Source organism: Pan troglodytes, chromosome 2, assembly GCF_028858775.2.
Source record: "Pan troglodytes isolate AG18354 chromosome 2, NHGRI_mPanTro3-v2.0_pri, whole genome shotgun sequence".
Taxonomy (NCBI): Eukaryota; Metazoa; Chordata; class Mammalia; order Primates; family Hominidae; genus Pan; species Pan troglodytes.
Genome location: NC_086015.1, coordinates 76,424,333 through 76,447,570, shown reverse-complemented (window position 1 = coordinate 76,447,570; position 23,238 = coordinate 76,424,333). Strand labels below are relative to the sequence as shown.

At 41.3% G+C, this 23,238-nt stretch overlaps 1 protein-coding gene across 1 annotated transcript in view; it reads left to right on the top strand.

Moving 5' to 3' along the window:
- Positions 1–3,588: 3,588 nt before the first annotated feature.
- Positions 3,589–23,238, top strand: part of RYBP (RING1 and YY1 binding protein) — a 73,821-nt gene continuing 54,171 nt past the window's right edge. Inside the window, exons 1-2 of the mRNA XM_016941488.3 lie at positions 3,589–3,810; positions 4,563–4,688. Coding sequence (XP_016796977.1) covers positions 3,779–3,810; positions 4,563–4,688 — 158 coding nt within the window. The 5' untranslated portion in view covers positions 3,589–3,778. The remainder of the gene's footprint in view (positions 3,811–4,562; positions 4,689–23,238) is intronic.

Genomic DNA, 23,238 nt, shown 5'->3' with positions numbered 1-23,238 from the left:
AAAAAAAAAAAAAAAAAAGAAAAGGAAAGGAAAAGAAACAAAACACATGTAGATGTAGATTGCGTGACCAGGGAAAATCTCAGTGAGGAATTGACTTTTGCGTAAAGACCTGAAGGAATTGAGGCAGCTGACAATGAATGTGGGTATCTGCGCAAAGAGCATTCCAAGCCAAGGAAGCAGTAAGTGTGAAGGCTCTGAGGCCCTGAAGGTAGGGAACTGTTTTAGGAACAGCCAGGAAGCCGGTGTGAGTGAAGCGAATGAGGGGAAGGAAGTCAAAATGTAGACTTCGAATGTGTCTTATGTATCTGTGGAAATATTTATACTGGACATTTCTTGGCCAGTGCTTCTAACCAGCATCTACACTAAAACCACGGGTTTCAAACAATTTTTTTTTTCTCTTTGAAGCAGAGTCTCACTCTGTTGCCCAGGCGGGAGTGCAGTGGTGTGATCTCATCTCACTACAACCTCCGCCTACTGTGCTCAAGTGATCTTCACACCTCAGCCTCCCAAGTAGCTGAGACTACAGGAGTGCACCACCATGCCCGGCTAATTTTTGTATTTTTAGTAGAGACAGGGCTTCACCATGTTGGCCAGGCTGGTCTCAAACTCTTGGCCTCAAGTGAAACACTTGTCTCGGCCTCTCAATCAAATAATTTTTAAAGCAGTAGAACCCTTTTGTCAAATGAAATATGAAATGGAGGTTCAAGGGAGGAAACAGAGGAGCAGGGACTGGCTGGCAACTCTCACTGTTACTCTCACCCCATACTGGTCCAAGATGACATCTTAGAGGAAAATTAGTTCCCCACCCAGCTCAGCCTCCAAACCCCACTCCAGAATCACAGTACGCTCTGCCTAGAGCCACAGCACTCTGGAGCACACTGTACCAGAAATAGTCCCATTTGACTCATACAACTACAAGGAGACTTTCAATAGATATTTGCCTCCAACATCTGAATGAAATTAGAGCCTCTAAAGTTACAACCACATGGTGATCCTTGGGTCTGATAAGTTCCTAGAGATAGTTCTCTACTCTGAAATTGTTTTTCTTAAACATATTTTTTTGATTTTTTGGTTTTTTTTTTTTTTTTAGACGGAGTCCTGCTCTGTCGCCCAGGCTGGAGTGCAATGGTGCAATCTTGGCTCACTGCAACCTCCGTCTCCCTGGTTCCAACAATTCTCCTGCCTCAGCCTACCGAGTAGCTGGGATTACAGGCGCCCATCACCACGCCCGGCTATTTTTTTTTATTTTTAGTAGAGACAGGGTTTCACCATGTTGGCCAGGCTGGTCTCGAACTCCTGACCTCAGGTGATCCACCCACCTCGGCCTCCCAAAGTGCTGGGATTACAGGTGTGAGCCACTGTGCCTGGCCCTTCTTAAACACATTTTTAAAAACTTTTTCTTTTTTGAAAAGATAACACAAGACAAAGATACAAAACGACATACTAAAACAGTCAACCTCCTATGGATAAATTACAGTGTATTTGCAATGGAATTCTACACACTTAAGCAAACAAACAAAAATGAACTGTTGATGTAGGCAACAACGTGGATGGATATCACAAATATGCTGAGCGAAAGGTGCCAGCCAGACACAAGAGTACAGACTATATGACCCCTGCATATGACCTTAAAGAACAGGCAAAACTAATCTTTGGTGACAGAAGTCGGAATTGTGGTTACCTAAGTGAGGGATGACTCATTGGGAGGATAAAATGTTTTATTGTTCTAATGGTGGAAAGAGGGGTGTAGATGTATGCACTAAGCTGCAGTGTGAAAATTTGTGTATTTTATTCTATGTATAGAATAATAACAAAGTCTCCTTTCCACTACTATGGCTCCCAGCTACCTCCCCGGAGGCCACTCTTCCAGTGAGGATTTCTTAGTGCCCCGTTTCTTTCACGACCTTCATGCCAGGGGCAGAGTCCTGGGAGCATGCCAGGGAGACACCAGAGGCCAAGGCTGCTCCATGGCGCAGCTGCACTGGGCCATGGCTTTTGTATGTACCCTTTGGCTTTCTACGGTCCTTTTACCCCTAGAACCCTATCCCTCTCTCTTCCTCTTCCTTCTTTCATCCCTCCCCTAAGGAGGCAGCTGTGGCATTGAGGCCTTGAGAGGTTGCTGACCCTTGCTAAACAGTGTTGCTTCTCCTGGCCCTCCTGGGTGCGCCTGCCTGGAGAGGACACTGCGTGCTGATCAAACTTATTGTTGACACATTCATTCTCTCTTTTATTCTCTCCCTTCTGATCCCTGGACTGATCTCTAGGAATTTCTGCTCCCTGGGTGCTCAGTCTCAGTGAGCTTCCCTGGTGGCAAGCCCTGATATGCTTCCCTTCCATGGGGCAGTCCTGATAACAACCTATTTTATATTTGCATATAAACCTGGCTGAGGGTCTGTCTTACCTCCAATCCCCCCACCCCCGGGCCCCAACTCCTAGCAGCATTCTAAGACTCCGTCCCTCCCCTAACCTGGGGCTTCAGCACAGCCGCGTCTGTGTCTTTTATCATCTGGGGTCCTCCTCCTACCAGATCTCCCGGCCTGAGGACAGAGGGTCCTGAGTCACGTTCAAGTCAATTTGGCAAGCGTTTTTGGAGCAGGGCAGAAAGTGAAGGGCATTACCCTGTTCCTCGACTTCAAAAATCGAACGCGGGGGGAAATGGTGTACAATTCAGGCCCAGTTATAATAGCTCCTAATACCCAATATCTTGTTTTGGTCCTTCGTGAATACCAGGCATCCATCAGCGAACCTTCCATGCCTGATTTCTCCGAATATTCAAAACAACCCTGGGAGGATGAGCCCCATTTTGGAGATGAAGGAGCTGAGGCACGAGGTTTTAATGCGGGCATGTGGTCGCCAGAATTTGAATAGCAACTTCCCTAAGGAAACGCCCTATTTAGACTCTAGGGGAGAGGAGGATCCCGGGAGGAGGCCGCCAGCAGAAGCTCAGAGTCTGGCCTGGGGGCATTTAGTTATGCCACGCCCTTTCTCTACTGTTCCCTCCCGCGACAGGGGCCTGACAGGGAGTGGGGCTTCGAGCCAGCGTCTCGGCCGGACGCAGGGACTTCAGAAGAGGCAAATACAAAGCTCCGCATGGCAGAGGAACAGAGGGGCGCGGGGGAACGCGGTCCAAAGGTGGACCTTGTCGGCCCCCGGGCACTGCAAGCCTCGAGGCGCTGCGAGCGGTGAGGCTGTTGCCAGCTCCCGCGGCGCGCGCAAACTGCGTGGAACTACTTCCCCGGGGCGGCTTCGGGGCCGGGGTCCCGGCAACAGCCTCACGGGGCGCCGTGCGGGGCCCGAAGCCAGTTGCCAGCTCCCGGGCGCGGCCACGTGCGCCCCGCCGGGCTTGCACGCTACGCCGCGCCGGGCCGCGGGGCCACCGACAGGCACGCGCGCCCCCAGCGCGCACACACTCCCGGGCACGCACACCGACCGCCCGGCCCACGTCCGCCACGCCCCGCCTTCCCCCGCGCCCCGCCTCCGCCCTCGCGGCGCCGGCCGCCGCCCTCCCATTGGCCGCACGGCGCGTGACGCGCGGCGCCAGGCCCCGCCCCTCGTCAGTCACTCGGCGGAGGCGGCGCTGGCGGGGACTAGTCTCGTCCGGAGACTGGCAGCAGCGGCGGCGGCGGCGGCGGCGGCCGGAGCTCGAGCCCCAGCGGCTGAGGGCGGGCGGCGGGCGCGGGGGAGGGAGGGGGGCCGGTCCGCGACGACTCCCCGGACGGCGTTTCTCCTCCGAGCGGCGCCGGTTTCGGCTTGGGGGGGGCGGGGGTACAGCCCATCCATGACCATGGGCGACAAGAAGAGCCCGACCAGGTACCTGCTCCGAGCGGAGGGGGCGGAAGGGGAGGGAGGGCTGGGGGCGGGCGGGGGCCGGCGACGACTAGGCCCCGGAGCCACCCGGGGCGGGGGGAGGCGCTGCTAAGATGGAGATCCGGGGGCGGGGGGAGGCGGCGGGCGGTGGCGGCGGCGGCGGGAGGCGGTGTCGCTCCCGCTCGGGGCCGGCGGCCGTGCGCGCCGCAGCCATGGCGGCTCCTCCTCAGCCGCCCGCCGCCGCCGCCGCCGCCGCCGCCGCCGCCACTCCTCCCAGACAAAGGGAGATTTAACCAGGTGGGGAGGGAGGGAGGGCGCGAGCTTGGGAGTGGAGAGGGAAGGAGCCGGCCCACTCCCCGTCGCCGGCCTCGGGCTGCCCCTGCGCGCCCCCTCCAGATCCGGCCCGCGGCTCCCCTCCCGGCCCCCCCAGCCCCACGCTCAAGTCCACAAGTCTGCCCGCTTCCTGCGCCCGCCGCGGCCCTTCCCGGGGCGCCGCCGCCACCGCCTGGTGTGCGAGGCTATCCGGCCCGGGCCCGGGGCTTGCAGGGTGCCAGTGGGGGCGCCCGGTTCCCTTCCTCGCTCCCTCTTCCAGTCCCCGGAAAGGGTGGGTGGGTGGTCTCCCGAGCGAAGTTTCCAGCACTGGATTCCTGCGAAATTACGACGGCTCACCCGCGCCTGTGTTTTGCTGTCTCTCCCCCGTTTTCCTGCTCCCTGCCTCTTCCCTCCCTTTTCCCCCACTCTCCACTCCTCCGAAGGCCGAAAAGACAAGCGAAACCTGCCGCAGACGAAGGGTTTTGGGATTGTAGCGTCTGCACCTTCAGAAACAGTGCTGAAGCCTTTAAATGCAGCATCTGCGATGTGAGGAAAGGCACCTCCACCAGGTACTTGAAGATCTGTGTTACCTTTTGTTAAAGGACTTTTTTTTTTTTTTTTTTTTTTAAGGGAGAGGGTAGTGAGCCTTACTTTCTGCCGTTTTTCCAACTTGTTGATTACGGCTTTTTTTGTATTTGTAGGTGGGTTGTGTGTGTTTTTGGGTTGAGTGTATTAAGTGTTGGGTGAAAAGCCTTGTGTTCACTAAATGATTTATGGGAGGGAATTTTTACAGGTTTTCATTTTATTTCAAACGGACACTGGATTTATTTGACACTTGTGTCTATTGGCTTATTGGTATTGGCTGGGGAAGAGAGGAAGCAGTACTATCGCTATGGATTGTAGGACATAGATGTTTTATATTTTTGCCATGTGTAGAATGGTTTTAATTTGCCTGTCCCGAGTTACTTTTCTCTTGTCTGAGAAATTTAGTGGGGGTAGTAAGGCTGGCTGTGCTTTTCCTGTCTTGAGCTGCAAATGTCTGTTACTTTCTTGCACTTGAAAATAAATGTCGGTATTTGATAAAGTAAGTGCATTTTGTGGGAGGCTGAGCTGTCAGTTTTTTTTTTCTTTGACTAGCTTACGTGGTGTGGTGATGGGGGACGATTTTGTAAAATGGTGAAATGAGCAGTGACTATGTGGAAGTTTGTGTTTAAAGCTCTGTGATGATGAAAAGAATGTTGAAAGAATTCCTTTTCATTTTGATGAAGGTCGTAAACTGCATGTGATGTTAAAACGAGTTGAACTACTTTAGATTTAACATTCATAAATACTTGGATAAAATGTCAAGACTGATGTAGTCTTTTGGTCATCTTTTAATTTATGTCTGAATTTGTTTCATTGGCGTTAGAGTTTGAAGTTAAACTGTTCTTGGTGTCATTTAATGAACAGGCATTGGGTGTGTGTGTGAGACAAGAATGAGTTTTTGGTGGATCCTTTAGAACATTACAGTTGATTGCCAAAAGTCTCATTTTATCAGGTACTTATTTTTGAATTGGTAACATTTCAGTGTGAGTGTGTAGTAGTACTTCACAGTTCCAACTGGATATTGTTCTTTGATTAGATGAATATGTCATGTTAAGGTTTCATTGGTTTATTTATACTTGGGATTAAATAGGATTATTGGGCAACCTAAAATAATCTAACTCTGAGATTAATTGGCCTAATTATTGTTTCTGTGAATTGCACTCTTTAAATGATGAGACCTTTGAATAAAAATAATCAAAAACTAAAAATATTACTCCATACGTTGTTTTAAGAAATTTTTGTCGGTGTTTTGTATTATCATGGAATATATCTAAAGTAAAAAACACGCATCAGTAGTTTCATAGATTTTGTTTTGCTGTCTAAAATAGGGAATTCCATCAAATGGCATGAAAGTTTTTAGAAATGTATTTGTTATTTAAAGCAGTAGTGATTGTATATTATTTATGAGTAATGTTTTTTACATGTAGAAGCCCTCAGAGGCCAAACCTCTTTATTGTGGTTTTGCTTTGAGTGTTACCGTAGATGGTGTTCAAGTAAATGATTAGGAAACTCCTAAGAACTTGAGAACATTACTGGTGAAGAGAAACGTAAACCAAATTCAAAAGTTTATGTCTGATTTATCGCTGGGAATGATTATCTCATAATGAAGTGCATTTCAGCTTTTAACATGTATTTTAAAAAACCTTACTCATCAATTTTTCGGAAGCACATGGAAGGTGTTGACTTTTAAAAAAGGTATGTATGTATGTTTCAAGTATTTTCAGAGCCGCAGAAGACTGTTGAAACCTAGTTAAAACTACTGAATTATTTACAATGAAAATATTTTAGAGTCTATTCCGGAACAGGGAAAGGCATCTACTTTAAGGGTCTTCGAGTAATTTTCTGATGTCATTTAATAGAATTTGAATACAGATTTAACAGGTGTGAGGACTGAAAACTGTGTGCATTCATGACACTCTTAGCTGGCCACAGTTGGTTTCATTTTGGTTATTGTCAATATTTTGGTGTTTTAGATCTATTCAGAAGTCATCATTGGTTGGAATGCAAATAACGTTTTGGTTTTCCTACATTATGAACAGGTTTTATGTGGAGAAGTGAGTTTGACAGGTTTTCATCCTATCCTGTCTTGTGTGTTAACTGTTGGTTAATCCCTTTGTGATACTGGTTACTGCCATGTTTTTTTCTTGGCCCTCTTGTATTTTTTTTGTACCTCAAAAGTTTGAGTATGAACTTGACATTTTCTATCTTGTGTAGTTTTAATCAGACTTGGTATAGATTGATGGCAGTAGAAAACTTGTGTTTTGGATGCTGGGTAATAGGCAATATTTGTGATTTTTAGAATAATTTGTTTCGTGGCACAGAAATTGTATTTTATTGCTCTGAGCTGGTGTTATGTATTTTAACAATTCTAGCTAGTTGGCTAGCCGGTGGTTATTTTGCAGTTTTTGATCATTCTCATCACTGTCACCATCATCTACCAGTCAACCAAGGAAACCACCTATGACTTAGTGGTAGGGCAGTATGATAGAGAACTATATTTGCCCTTTGAGGGTAGAATTGTTATTGCTGATGTGATTGGGAAAATACTGCCATTCGTCTAAAGAACACTTATTAAATTCATAGGATATGAAAGATGCTGCTGAAGGGATTGGAGAGAGGAGAGGGGAGTGTTAAAATGTTGATAAGCCGTGTATGGGAATGACCATAATTCCAATTATAAAGTCTATACGGAAGCAGGGGTCTGGCTTAGGGAATCAGTTAGAAGGATTCCTTCTTCTCCACTTCTTTTTGGACAAGGAGAATTACAAAATCACCTGTCACCTTTTCAGTATTACCATGTACGTCAGATATTTTTAGTTCTGCAGGTGGAATTGTTAAGGTGATTGAGAATGAGGTCTTTTTTTTTCTTTTTGGAGCAGCAATAGAGCAGAATGAAAGGTGAGATGGTCTTAAGGAATCTGTTAAGGGAAGAAGGTGGCCTAGGCTGTGTGGAGGTTCAGGGGCAGCAGGAGAGATCTATATTTTAGATGTATTATCAGTATGTGTTGGGTGTCTTTGGTTTTTTGATAAACTTGTTTTTCTAACTAGACTGTCCACTCTTTATGCCTTTTCTGGTTATATATATATCCTTTTGTTTGGAGACAGGGTCTTTCTCTGTCACCCAAGCTGGAGTGCAGTGACATGATCATGGTTCACTACCGCCTCAACCTCCGTGGCTCAAGCGATTCTTCCACCTGAACCTCCTGAGTAGCTGGGACTATGGGTGTGCACCACCACATCCGGCAAAGTTTTGTAATTTTTATAGAGACAAGGTTTCGCCCTGTTGCCCAGGCTGGTCTTGAACTCCTGGCCTCAAGTGATCTTCCTGCCTTGCAGGAGTGAGTGATAATTTACTTATAACACCCATTGTAAGTCTGCAAATCAGTGATTTCTAGTCATTTTAAAGAGTTGTGCAGCCATCACCGCAACCCAGTTTTAGAACATTTCCATCATGTCAGATGGTTTCCTTATATCCGTTCTGTAAGTCTAACAACAGAATGGAGAAGTCATGGGCAACAGGTTGCTTCCCTACCATGCTGATGTACCCTGAGCCTTTCAAGGTAGAAAATAAAAGTGCATGTTAGAATGTGTGTGTAAGGTGGCAAGTGCCTGGGGGAGAAACACTATCCCTTTCTTAAGTGGTAAAGTAGTATTTCCCATCCTGCTTTGCCAGTCTCAAGAAAGAGGATACCAGCTTTTAAAAGTAGAAGAAAAAAACTACAAATGCATGAATGTACCCAACTGTGTGTGTGTGTGTTTTTTTTTTTTCTTTGTATTTTCCACCTTCCTACACTTCCAGCTGATGTTTTTTTGTTGTGGTGGTGGTTTTTGTTTTTTTTTTTTTTAATGAAGAGACAAGGTCTTGCTGTGTTGCTCAGGTTGGTCTTGAATTCCTGGCCTCAAGGGATCCTCCTCCCTTGGCCTCCCAAAGTGCTGTGATTTGCCCAGCCCCTAACTGTTGTTTTGTTAAGTTGCATTTCTCAAGATTGGGCAGAGTAGCTTCCTAGACTTGGTGATTTAATTTTACTTTTCTTGTCTTGTTATTTCTCTGCATTCAATGTTACCTTAATTGTAAAATAAAAATTACCAAGACATTGCTGAATATAGTTGTTGATTAGTGTTCCCTTGATAGTAGTCCTGCATTTTTACTTTCAGCTACTGCTTAATCACATTCATTTGCAAAACTGGAAAATTTTTACTTTGGCTAATTACCATAGGTTTAGAACTTTCTGGTCTTCAGCTCCAGAAATGTATCGCTGTGTTGAGATCATGTTTTATTTCATCCCTGTTTATTTGAATACTGCCCCTCTGAAAAGCTGACTGTTTTTGGAGCTTTTATAGACAAGTATGAGTGAGGAAATTACCTTAGGTGTAGAATAAAATTGTGTAGAAATAATTATCTTTGAAAAAATTTGGTATTCAGGATATTGAATTGGAAGTGTTGAAGCAGCTGTTTTGTGTGTAATGTTTCTCTTGTTTGAGAATTTACCAGTTTTTTGCAGTTGTAGCTTTGAACTATCCGTTCCCCCCTTAAATTTAGATACCCTGACAACCAAAAATCTCTTGAATTGTCATGAAGTACTTTAGTAGAAGTTTTATGGAAAAACACAACATAGTTATGATCTTTGCTGGAAGCTTCAAAAAGGCATCATCGTATGATGCTTTTTAGGTAGAAAAACTCCCAGAAGTAAGATAAGGTACCTACACTGGGCAAAGCCCAAGCCTCTTACTCATATTTCCTGGTAATCCACAGCAGTGGTTTTGCTCCTTTCATGGCATTGTTTTTGTTGTAGTGTTTGTCTTTCATAAAGATTCTCCATAAAAATATATAAAAATTACCTGTCTTCCAAATCAGACTTTTATCAAACCTTCCAAGCTGAAAGCTGGTACAATTTAAGATCATTTTACCCAGGAACAGAGTAATAATTTATTTTGTGTTTACTGTTGCATTGGACTTACTGATTTATTGGTGGTGACTTGATCATATGTGTACTCGGTGACCTTAAAGTAAATTACCTGGGTAGTTGTGGTCATTTGACAAGTTTTTATTGAGCACACAGCCATTTGCGCTCTTGGTGTACAGTGGTATAAAGACAGACCAGGTCCCTGTTCTTATGGAGCTTAAAATACTATGGAAAGGAAGAGAAAATAAACTAACAGAAAAATAACAATTTCAGCTGGCGACAAGTGCTACGAAGAATTTAGAGAAGGGTAAGGAACTACAGAGTGATGAGAACTGGGTGGAGTGACTGCTTTATAGACAATGTTGAGATAATGCATTTAATTTTTTAGGAAAAAGTAATGCTACTTCCTTTTGGAGCCGGGGATAATTCTTACGTAGGTTTACCTGTGCCATTTAGCTCATTTGGTTGGGGGACAGACAGCTTTTAGATTTGGAGCCCTTGTGCGTACGCTGCTAAACTTATAAACTTAGTTCCGTGTTGTAGACTAAACCTAGGCCAGCTAATTTACTAGTATTGTTAGTCATTAGGGTGGGAGATTATGAATGGATTCACTTACATATTATTTATTCATGTGGCATATATTTGTTGTGTATTTCAGTAGGTGCTGAAGAAAATTCCAGGATTAAGAAAAACTTTCTCAAGTAGCTGTAGTTTACCAAAATAGTTATCAGAACTAATTTGGTTCGTTAGGACTTTGAGTAAATAGTAGGTCTCTCGTGTCCTAAATGACTTGAGCTAATACATTCTGCAGTCTTTCTGGCACTTCTTTTCTCTTTTGCCTCATCGCCCATGCTTTTTCTCTTTGTGGCATCTTCTGTGTTACTTTTCATAACTAGTACTCCCACTTCCCTTTTTACCTATAGATACAAACTTTTTCAATGGTCGCATACATAGAAGTGCACAAATCGTAAGTATAAGGATTTGATAAAGTTTTGCAGAATGAGCATATCTTTGCCACTAGCACCCAGATTGATTTTTTTTTTTTTTTGAGACAGGTATCTGGCTCTGTTGCCCAGGCTAGAGTGTGGTGGTGTAATCACAGCTCACTGTAGCCCCTACTTTGAGGCCCAAGTGAACTCTCACCTCAGCCTCCTGAGTAGTTGGGACCATAGACATGTGCCACCATGCCTGGCACATTTTTAAGAGCTTTTTTTTTTCTTTTTGTGAGACACGGTCTCCCTATGTTGCCTAGGCTAGTCTCTTAATTTCTGGGCTCAAGCCATCCTCCCGCCTCAGCCTCCCAGAGAGTTGGTATTATAGGCATGAGCCACTGTGCTGGCTTGCACCTAGATTCTTAAAGAGAACATTACTAGAACATTACCGGAAGCCCGTTGTGCACTGTCCCCTGTGGGCCACTTCTCCCACCCCATTCCTGTCTTTTAATACTAGAGATCAGTTGTGCTTGTTTTTGAAGTTTATGTGAGTGGAGTATACTGTGTATACAGTACACAGTAAATACTGTATGTACCACTGCGTATATACAGTATACTCCACAGTGAGTGAAACAAGCCGGACTCAGAAGCATACATACTGTATGTACCACTTTGCTTAGTAGCCACAGTGTATGCACCGTGGTACATACATATACTTCTGAATCTGGCTTGTTTCACTCATGAACTGTGCAGGATTCATCCATGTTGTTGTGTGCAGTTCTTGCTTATTTTACCAGTCCGTTTTATCCTGAGAATATCTTCGGCATTCAACTCTGCATGCAGACCCTTCCTTACACGTTCTAGAGAGAGGACCTGTCTTCACCCTGTGTTTATTACCCACATACTTGAACAGCTGTTTCCTCCAGGCATCATTATGCAAAAGGAATGAAACCTGGTGTGTGCAGCTTTTTTAGAGGACGTAAAAGGAGTCAGCTCTTGCCTCTCATCAATAGTATTGTTCATCAGTCATTTCTCTTTTGAGGCATTGGTTGAATAAATGGGAAAATTCCTGCTTTCAAGGAACTTAGCAGACTTGTTGACAGATAAGACCATAAGAAGAAAGCCAGTGAAGTACCCAGTGATGTGAACGCCATGGTATGAGCAAGTACATAATAGAGACCACAAGTGCTTTTTAGAAGTTAGAGATAGTCATTCTCTGGGGCTTCCTCAGGAAAATCCTCACTGAATCTGGGATCTAAACTGGGCCTTATGATTCTTGGATGTAAGGTTTGTTGTATAGGTTGATACAAGTTACTTATTAATAGTTGTTTGCCCCCCTCCCTTTCACTATCTTTAGGTAATGATGTCCACATCATTCACTGTCTTTAGGTGATGATGTCCACACCTTTCCACATCTCCTCAGGAGCTGGTGATTCCCAGATACTATTTGTTAACCTGCATCACCACTCCCATGCACATGAACACAGGACAAACAAATCCAGCTGCTTCCTGGCATCTCTACTTGAACAACTTAAAGGCAATTCAGATCCCACAGGGTGAAAAGCTGAATTCATCTATCAGAGTGTTTTCTAAAATCCCAAGTAGATTATGTCCCATTCCTGCTTAAAATGATCTCCTGATTCTCATTGCCTTTTGGATAAAATCCAATCCTGAGTATCAACAAGGGGCTTGTGATTTGGTCCTTTTCTGTGTCATTCTTTAGAATTTCTGGAAGCAGCCTATCATCTCTCCATCTGCCCTCCATACACAGCGTTTGTGTGTGTTATGCCAAACTGCTTGGTGTTTTCCAACCGTGGACCATGATATCTCACTTCCTTAACCTTACCTTCATATGCTTTTCCTTTGTGTCTTCTTCTGAAATGCTTCTTCCTTTTGTCCAGGCCGACTCCTGTTTGTCTGAGACATGTGTCTCAGGAAGCCTTTCCGTTCCCCTCCAGTCATTCATACCTCTGTCATAACACATAGACTGTATTTTTAATTTGATTTCCAATCTGTCTCTTTTAGGTTGTCACCTTTTTTGAGGGCAAGACCTTTTTGTTTCATGGCTTTAGTTTGCTGTGTTTGTTACAGTGCCTGGCATTTGGTAGGGGTTGAGTAAATGTATACAGAATAAATGAAGACTGGGAGAAGGAGTTCCAGTTAAGAGTTCTAATAAATAACTGTTTTTTCAAAATCTTGGGGCTTTCATCTTGTGTGTTGAATGTTACTGGATTAGGGGGAAGTTGTCTTTATGAAGTGTGCCATTTAAACTAGTATTCCTGTTTTTCTGTTATAGTTCCCTACTCCCCGCCCCACACCCCCTCTAAAAAAAAAGTACTAGAAGTTACACACAGAACTGTAGCCTTGGAGGCTGTAGGCAGTGCATTTAAAGGACTTCTGGAGTGGTTTTGAGCTTCAGAGCATTGACACACTTCCCTAAATAACTGTGACAATTCTTTCTATTTGCTGTTGCCCATCGGTGATTTCAGTGGCCAGTAGTCATATTGGAAAGTCTGATAATAAAGCAGGGGATCAGTCATGTGGTACCAAACCAGTTGTGGGGAATGTTAGATGTGTTAAGATGTGATAAGCAACGACATTCCTGTTTGTCAACTGGCATCTATGGCGGTTTAAAAATGGTGGCAAAACCATTTTGAGTATTGTTGGAAATGTTATCTGTTCTGCCGTGTTAATATACCTATAAGTTGATAGTTGCATCTTGTACCCTTGATAGTCATACTTTGTACATTGTGTATGCCACTATTCTGTTGAGTAATTTGGATTAATTACTTTGGAGATTGAAGTCTTGACTCATTCACTTCACTCATTTATTTAGCTGTATTTTCAGTTCCATGCAATGAGTGACACAGACTGTGGTGCCAAAAAGGAATTCTCAGTAAGGGCAATGCACATAAATTACTGTGTTACTCAGAAATCATGAATAGTTGAAATCACAAGGTAAGTGGTAAAAATTTTGTTTTTAAATAGGATTAAATATGACTTTCTCTCCTCCTTTCTCCCTCTGTCAATTTAGAAAATCTACTTAAATTGTCCTGTGGTTGGGAAAAGAAACTAGTGGAAGGAATATGTTAAAAAAGCATCTTTCTTAAAATGTATTCAAAATATTTTTCTCTACAATTTAAGAGCATTAGCAAATACAACCTAGGATGAAACTTTAACAGCCTTTGAGAGGGACAAGAAATGAAATTAAGGGTGATATATGATGCCAGTATCATCGGTGTATTGGGTCTCATAATACATACAATACATGGTAGTTAGTCATAGGGAGAAAACAAACCTGGTGGCTGCTTTCTAAGAACAAACCAGATTTCTTGTGTAGCCATGTGGTTTAACTGTTCTTGTCCTTCTTTTACAAAACTAAACAGGTTTAGTATCATAAGTGCTACAGAAATAGTCAAGATTGCAATAATTAGGAATCTAGCTCAAACTACCTTAAGTCAAAAAAGCCAAAAATTTATTGGCCCATGTAGCCAATGAGAGAAAGTTGATGTTTAAACTCAGGGAAACGGGAAGAACTGCAAGAATCAGAACTCCTGTCACTTGACTAGTCCCTAGATTAAAACAGAAAAACAAATAAACAAAGGTCACCCATCATCCTGCCATTCAGAATTATTTATTGAGCAGTTTGTTCATTGGACTTCACATATTTGAGTAACTATGGTTTTCCAGGTGCTTTGCTTTAATAATGGTATTTCATTGAATTTTCAAAACGATGGTTCCCTATGGGAGTGGGAATTATGCTCTGTGTTATATGAAACAAATTGAGTTTGATTTTTAAAGGCATGTATTCTGGCCTGTTGGTTGATAGAGTTCATTTTGATTTCTTCTTCTAGGGGAGAAGTTTTATGAACACTTAATGGTTTTAGAGTTCTATTTGTAGAAAATAAAGATAAAATCCAGATTTCTTTCAGGATTATTTTCATTTTGGGAAGAACCAAAACATTGGATTCTTAATATCTATAGCATGATTAACTTTGCCCAAATCTTCCATTAAAGAATAATTATGTATACAAGAGAACCCACACTTAATATTTTTGTTCTAAATTTGTTTAGAGTGCTGGTTCTCAAACTTTAGCATGTTATCAGAATCACTTGGAAGAAGACTTCTTCAACACATTGCCGAGTCCCATTCCCAGAGATTCAGAAAATTAGATGTTGACATTTTCAAAGTGAACTTAAGAGAAGTAAGTGGTCTACATTTATAGGAACCATGTTTTTGGCATTTGAGGTGATGCCTTAATTGATGAAAACATTGTGCAAAGTATAGGAGTGTTTATAAATTAGGGAACCATATTAATTAAACTCTATCTTTTTGCATTCTAAAATCATCTATCTTGCATTATTAGCACTTAGGATTGGATTTCAGATATGTTTAAAAAAAAAATCTAATTTCTGGCTGTGATGTGGTGGCTCATGCCTGTTATTCCAGCACTTTGGGAACCTGAAGCAGGAGGCTTGCTTGCTCACAGTTAGGAGTTTGAGACCGGCCTGGGCAACAAAGTGAGAACCCGTCTCTACAAAAATAAAATTAGTAGGGCATGGTGGTGCATACCTGTAATCCCAGCTACTTGGAAGGCTGAGTCAGGAGGATCCCTTGATCTCAGGAGTTCGAGGCTACAGTCATCTATGACTGCGCTCCTATACTCCAGCCTGGATGACAGAGCAAGACCTGGTCTCAAGAAAAAAAAAAATCCTGTTTTTTTTTTGCATTGCACAGCGGAGAGATGGAACCAGGTCTTATAATCAGTAAACCAATATTCCAGTAAAAAGCCTGCAAAGAATGCAAATAAGTAATAAAATAACTACAAATTAAGTCAGTAAATATGAGAAATGTATAGCCTTCCCATTACTCAAAGGAATACAAAGTAAGATAACTTTTTTTTTTGGCAAATCAAGTTTTAAAGATTAAAAAAAATAACTTCAGTGAGACTGAGAGATAGGCATTCTCATAGACTCTTTGCGAGTATGGGAATTGATTTACATTTTCTGACTGCCAGTACGGCAGTTAGTATCAAATGCCTTTGAAATATTTGTACCCTGTGATCCAGCAACATAACTTCTAGGAATTTGCTTGACCTGCGTATAAAAATTTCTGTTACGAATTACGTCATTCTTACAACAAAAAATTGAAAATGACTTAAATAGGGATCATTAGGGAATTGCCAAAATTATGGAACCACCATGATGGAATATTTTGCAGCTGTTAAAAATGTTTGGTAGGTTTTCATACCTGTCGTTTTTTTTTTTTTTTTTTTTTTTTTTTTTTTTTTTTTTGAGAGGGAGTCTCGTTCTGTTGCCTAGGCTGGAGTGCCGTGGTGCGATCTTGACTCACGGCAATCTCCACCTCCCGGATTCACGCCATTCTCCTGCCTCAGCCTCCCAAGTAGCTGGGACTACAGGTGCCCGCCACCACACCTGGCTACTTTTTTTGTATTTTTAGTAAAGACAGGGTTTCACCGTGTTAGCCATGATGGTCTCGATCTCCTGACCTCGTGATCCGCCTGCCTTGGCCTCCCGAAGTGTTGGGAGTACAGGCATGAGCCACTGCACCCAGCCCATACCTGTCTTTTTTTTTTTTAAAAGTTTTCAGATCTGCCACACATTGCTGGTGAGAATATAAAATCATACATTCCACTTTGGAAAATAGTTTGGCAGTTTCTTACAAAATGAAACATATACTTACCATATGACCTAGCAGTTGCCTCCTGAGCATTTACGCCAGAGAAATGAAAGCTAATGTTCACAAAAAAACCTGTCCACAGCTTTATTTGTAATAGCCCAAAACTAGAAAAAACTCACACGTTCTTCAGTAGGTGAATGGTACATTCATACTATGGAATACTATTCAGCAACAAAAAGGAACAAACTATGGATACATAGAATAACTTGAGTGGACTCCTGGGGCTTTATGCTGAGTGAAAAAAGCCAATCTTAAAAGGTCTCGTACTGTAGGATAATTTCAAGAATTAACATTCTTGAAATGACAAAATTACAGAGATAAGAGAACACATTAGTGGTTGCCAGGAGTTAGGACTAGTGGCAGGAGGGAGGGAGATGGATGTAACTGTAAAAGGGTAGCAAGAGGAAGATCTTTGTGGTGATGAAGTAGGTTTGCATCTTGATTGTAGTGGTAGTTACATGAATCTAAACGTGATAAAGTGGCATAGAACTATATGCATACCTACCAGTGTCAGTTTCCTGGTTTTGACATTGTGTTATCAAGAAGGTGCACATGTTGGGAAACTGGGTGGAGATTACATGGGACCTCTGTGTACCATTTTTGCAACTTCCTGTGAATTTGTAATTATTTTCAAAATAGTTAAAAATGTTGAGAATACGTGATGATAAAGGAAAAGGTTCATAATCAGAAAAACAAGTTACAAAATGATAAAATTACATGAAACTAATATTTCATACCATTCATACTAATACATATACCTGGAAGGGATGACTGATAAAAACCTTAACTCTGAGATGATGGATTCTTTTTTGTATTTCTGTAGTGTATGTGTGGATGAGTCAGTATCACTTTTATAGTTGGAAGAAAGCAGTTTTCCTAATAGGAAATTTTTAGAATTAATCTGGTTTGGAATATTTAAGTGACAATGTGTTTTTACATTAAGGGATTAAAATTTTTATCGGGCACACTACTAACTTAGTATTAAAACAGCTGTTAAGATTGGAAAGTATCTGAATGTATTCTTTAAAATGTATTTGTAAATTTAAAATTGTTTCGTACTCTTCATATATAAGACATTTTGTGTGATGTTCTAAATCAGTGCTATTCAAAAGAAATATATTGTAAGCCACATGTAATTTTAACTTTCTAGTAGTCACAGGAAGAAAGTAAATTAAGCAGGTTAAATTAATTTTAAGAGTATGTTTTATCGAACCAATTATATCCAGAATGTTTTTTTAACATGTAACCAGTATTACAGTGAGATAGTTTACATTCTTTTTTTCAAAGAAAGTCTTCAAAATCTAGTGTACATTTTAGGGTTACAGCAAAGTTTAGTTCAGACTAACCACATTTCAAGTGCTCAGTAGCCACCTTTGGCTAGTGGGTACCATATTGAAGAAGAGGATGAGTAGTTGGGAGTGAGGGCTTTGATGTCAGACCCAAGTTTGAGTAACAGCAGCTCTGCCATTTGCTCACCTTGTGACCTTGGGTATGTTACATGAACTTGTGCTTTTGTTTTTCATTTATAAGATAGGGATAATAACTTCTCCATAGCGGTATTAGAAGGATTAAAGGAGTCAATGTAGGTAGCATGCTTGGCACAGGACTGGGCACTAAATATGTACTGTAAATAGTATATGTTACACAGTGGTAATTTTTTAAATTCCCATATATTGTGTACTGAATTGAATGAGTAACCATTCTAAAAGTGTGACTGATTTCTTAGTAGTAGTAGTGAGTAAATATATAAGCAGTACATGAAATAATCCTTACTTTTTACAATTAAAGTTTTGGATCCTTTTAAATTATGACTGATTGAATAGACAAATATTTGAGTACTCATGTGCAAAATATTGTACCAGCCACTTGAACATTTAGAAGGTAGATCTTAAGATGATATTCTCAGATACTGTATATTTACATAAGTACTTGACATTTTGCAGGCCACTTTTGTGTCTTTTTTTTTTTTCAATTAATACTCAAAGCAATCCTGAGAGATAGTTGTTACTCTAACTTTCACAATTGAAGAAGCTGAGTTTCAGAAAAGTAACTTACTTGGTGTCATACCCAGTTAATAGAATAGAAGACAGGTGATTTAATTAAATGGACAAATTTAATGTGATGTTTAAAGTGTTTCAGCTACACTCCTTTGATTCTTTCCCTTCCAACTTTGCCATCTTTTCCAGGACCATTTAAATTAGAGGAGGACAATAAGATGTCACTTGAGGAGTTACCTTGCTCCGAATTATCCTGAGGTTATTAGCCTATTCAGATAAGCTATAATGTAAAAAGTTAACATAAGCCTGTATAGATTAGATGATTTATTTTGCTTGTTGCAGTGTTTCTCTTTATAAAGTTGAGTATTCTTCATCCTGTCTTTTGGATACATATACCTATAAAAACGGGCCAAGAATATGCATTTTGTGCTGACTGCCTTAAAATCGGATTCTTTGAAGTGTAGTTTGTCACTTTACTTATTCAGAAAATTACACAATTCTTTTAGGGAACTGCGTGCCACCATTAAAATCACTAGTGAAAGGCAGTGAGTTTGTGAATGATTGACTTTCCCAGGGCAGTGGTGCAGTGGAAGGCATTCGTTACCTGGGCAGAGTTAGATGGAGCATATTTCATTAGGCGTTCAGGCTCTGTGTTCTAATGTGTAGATTTTGTTTTCACTGTATGCGTTGCTGGCTTTATTTCCAGTTTCTTCTCTAGTTAAAATATGGAGGAAGTCACAGGACATCCAGTTTGTTCTTGGGTACTATGGGACAAAATATATGACAGTAAACTATCAGCTCATCTTGGCAAGTACTTTTGGTGTGGACCACTGAAGCATATTTGTAGGAAGGGAGTTACATTTTGGTGCTCAGGATGGGAGTGATGATAGTTTCAAAGATTTCTATTTTGGAAGAGGGATCTCAATGCCTAGGATTTCTGAAAAATTTCACTGTACACAGTTTCTGCTACTGCAATTACGTTATAAATAAATGCTTTAATTATAAGATACAACTTTATATGTGTAAAGATGTGTATACTAGGTTGAGATTTAAAACCGTGGGTTGCAATTAAAATAAAAGATTCCCTGAAATTCATGGAACTGGACGATGTCTTTCCTTTCCTTCTTTATGTTTTTTTAAAGACAGGGTCTCGCTCTGTTGCCCAGGCTAGAGTGCAGGAGCATGCTCATAGGCCACTGCAGCCTTGAACTTCTGGGCTTAAGCAATCTTCCCATTTCAGCGTCTCAAGTAGCTAGGACCACAGGCTTGTGCCACCAGGCACAATTTAATTTGGTTAATTTTTTTTTTTTTTGGTAAAGATGAAGTCTTGATATGTTGCACAGGCTGGTCTTGAACTCCTGGCCTCAAGTGATCCTTCTGTCTTGACTTCCCAAAGTGTTGGGATTACAGGCATGAGCCACTGAGCCTGGCCAGAACTAGATGATGTCTATGTCTTTTCCAGTTCTAAAATACTGTGCTATGTCAGTTTGGGCAATTTGTCATACAGTAAGATGACTCTTAAAATTTTACAATGCCAAGTTACTTGTCTACAAATACATAGAGAAGATAATTTGTCATTTATTCTCCCCCAATGTGTTGTATAGATATTCATGCGTTTTGTGACGACTTTTCTTTCTTTCTTTCTTTTTTTTTTTTTTGATGGAGTCTTGCTCTGTTGCCCAAGCTGGAGTGCAGTGGTGCGATCTCGGCTCACTGCAACCTCCACCTCCCGGGTTTAAGTGATTCTCCTCCTTCAGCCTCCTGAGTAGCTGGGACTACAGGCGCCTGCCACCACGCCCAGCTGATTTTGTATTTTTAATAGAGACGGGGTTTTGCCATGTTGGCCAGGCTGGTCTCAAACTCCTGACCTCAGGTGATCCACCTACCTCGGCCTCCTCCCAAAGTGCTGGGATTACAGGCATGAGCCACCGTGCCTGGCCGCATTTTGTGACTTCTGAAGAGGAAAGCTTTATCTTAAAAATTTTTGGTAGTGTTATTTATGTGTAGCTGAACGGTTTTCTTATTTAAGTTATAATTAAGGTTTTAATTTTGAAATCTTCATTCAGGGGTTAACATATCTTTGCCCCATTCTAAGAAATTAAACTCAATGCAGACTGACCGAAGACAAGATTCAGTCAATCTCCTTTTCAGGATCTCTGAGATGAGGGCTTCAGGACAGAACACCTGGTGTGGAAGGCTAGTGTTTTCAAGTATAAACAGGTGTACTGCAGCCCTAAGGCTGTTCTTACTTAGACCTTGGTTATATTAATTAAAAGAATGACACTGATACATCTTTTTTTTTGAGAAGTGTTTTTATTACTGAAGTGGTTAATACTGAATCATGCTCCATAGCAAAGCTTGGTTCTAATAGAACAGGTGTACATTGGGTGTTTTTCCTGCTTAACATTTTTTGATACCCATCCCTAGCATTCAGTCTGACACCAAATTCTGCTGACTTTATTTGTCCAGTATCCCTGCTGCGACTACCTTAATTTAGGTTCTCATTATATTTCATTTTTTATTTCAATTCTTAATTACAAGCCTGTATTGCCCAGACCTGTACCATTGCAGTAGCCTTGAAACTGTTCTGCCAAGTCTAGTCTGTTGTGCTGCCTAGAGATATCTCTAGAAAGCACATAGATCATGTAGTGTGCTTAAAAAACCCTGGATATACTGCCTCATTGCCCAAAGAGGTCTTGCCCTTCTTAGCATGCACTTTCTGGTCAAACTGTTCAGTGTTCCCTGAACATGTTCTTTTATGCCACTGTGCTGCCTGCCACATGTACTTCTAGAACTGCTTGAAGACTTACCTCTTTGCTACCGTGGTAAATGCTAGCTTCTGCTTCAAGACCCAGCTCATGGTAACTCTTTGGGGAAACCTTCCTTGATTCTTTTTTTTTTCTGTGACAGGATCTTGCTTCTTTGCCCAGGCTGGAGTGCAGTGGCGTGATCAAAGCCCACTGTAGCCTCAGAACTCCTGGGCTTACGCAATCCTCCCACCTCAGCCTCCCAAGTAGTTGGGACTCTACAAGCATGTGCCACCATACCCAGCTAATTTTTTTCTCTTTTTTTGAGAGATGGGGGTCTCCCCCATTTTGTCCAGGCTGGTCTTGAACTCCTGGCCTCAAATGATCCTCCCACTTTGGCCTTCCAGAGTGCTGGGATTACAGGCATGAGCCATTGCTGGGCCTTGATTTTTGTCTTTTGTGATCATTGAAGCACTTTGTGATATACTTATCGTACCACACAATCATTTTGTACTGGAATTTCGTGTTCACATTTGCTGCTCCATATCCGCCCCGTATGAGGCTCTCAGGGATAGAGACTGTAACCTGTAGTTGAATCTTTAGAGGCAAGGTCTTACTATGCTGCTTTTGTGTTCTTCAAATGTATTTAGAGGGCAGTCTGTTCTTCTGATTTCTTATTTAAAATGTTTACTTTTTAAAATAATTGTGTGATATATTGGCTAACCCCCTCTGCAAATAGGTTTATTCATTTAAAACCTTTGGGAATTGCCTTGGAAATACTGCTACACTACTTTCCTTTTTCACTTCAGTTTCTAGTTTTACTCTGTGCATCATCTCTTTTGTTAAGATGATTCCCTTGATTGTCTGTCTCTCTTTGAAGTTCATGCCTGCTTTTCTGTTCATAACAGATACAACAGTTGATTGCTAAATAGGATTCTTCTGAAGCACTGTCTGTTTTAAACCGGTGATGCCTCTTAGTAGAGCTCCCATAGAATGCCTTCCGAAGTTCTCTTCTGCTCTGTACTCTCTGGCTGAAAGTTTTAGAAACAGAGCGACTAGAGTGGTCTAGGGTCAGAATACAGTGTAAGGAAGCAAAGGGGTTGAAAATTGAGAAAATCGTGAAGTCTGTATTCTTCATGAGATTTTGCAGCTGAATAGTACTCAGAATAGTTGTAGTTCTCTTGGGCTAGATAATTGTTTGAACTGATAAATAATTTAGATACCGGAATTTTCTCTCTCCTTTTTCAGGAGCCACCTCCTAGATAATCTTCCTCTTCAGCTGGTACTGTTTTATAAATGAAGCCTCTGAATTGTTCATTAGTATTTTCAGACCTCTTTTATCTAGTAAGTTTTATGAGAGAAGACATTTTTCCTGATGAATTGGAATGTTTTGATTAAAATTTTTTTTTATGTTTTAAGTTAATTTATTAGACATTAGTAAGCACTTAATTTTTGGGGCACAGTATGTGTGGAGACTAATGCTCAACTACAAAGTTAGTTTCTCAATAGATGTTATGTAGAAACTTCTGTAATCTTCAGTACCTAGTTAAAAAAAAATTAGAATTAGGAAATGATCTATATAGAAGTGAATAAATTTAGTACACAGTGACTAGATTGATCCCTAGATTGGAGGATTTTTGCTAATTTAATATTAGATTTAATCCTAATAGTTAAATCAACTGGTAATGCCATGAATAATTTTGATCCTTTTGTGGTTTTGAAAGATGTATTTTCAGAATTAATTTTATTACCCTCATAACATGCTCAGAGAACTTTGGTGTAAAGATAATGCGTTGTTTTTCTTGGTGGCCAATACAATCTTTTAAAGTGTACTTTTTAGCTTAGGTATCCCTGGAAGTTTTTGTTCTCAGTTTAATGATCTTGTCAAGTAAATACCACCTAATTATCTATTCCTATTCCGCTATCATTTATCCAGGCAATAGAGTTTTATATTAAATAATGCTTTAGGAATGAGAGATTTATTTGTAATTCCTGTTCAGCTATCTTGTCTATAAAGCAAAATTCATACTTACAGTAGTTTTTATTCTCTAACTTCTCAGTTAATAGGCAGTGTGGTGAAGTGGAAAAACCCTACAAACTAACACAGTGACAAATACATCCTGGATATTTTTGTGTAGTTCCCTTGTCATTTTAACTTTTCTAATCTGCTAATGAATCAGACTTTAGAGGAAAGAGATAAGAGCTGACCTTCTGACTTCCTCCATATAACTGAGTAAACCTATCTGGATTGTA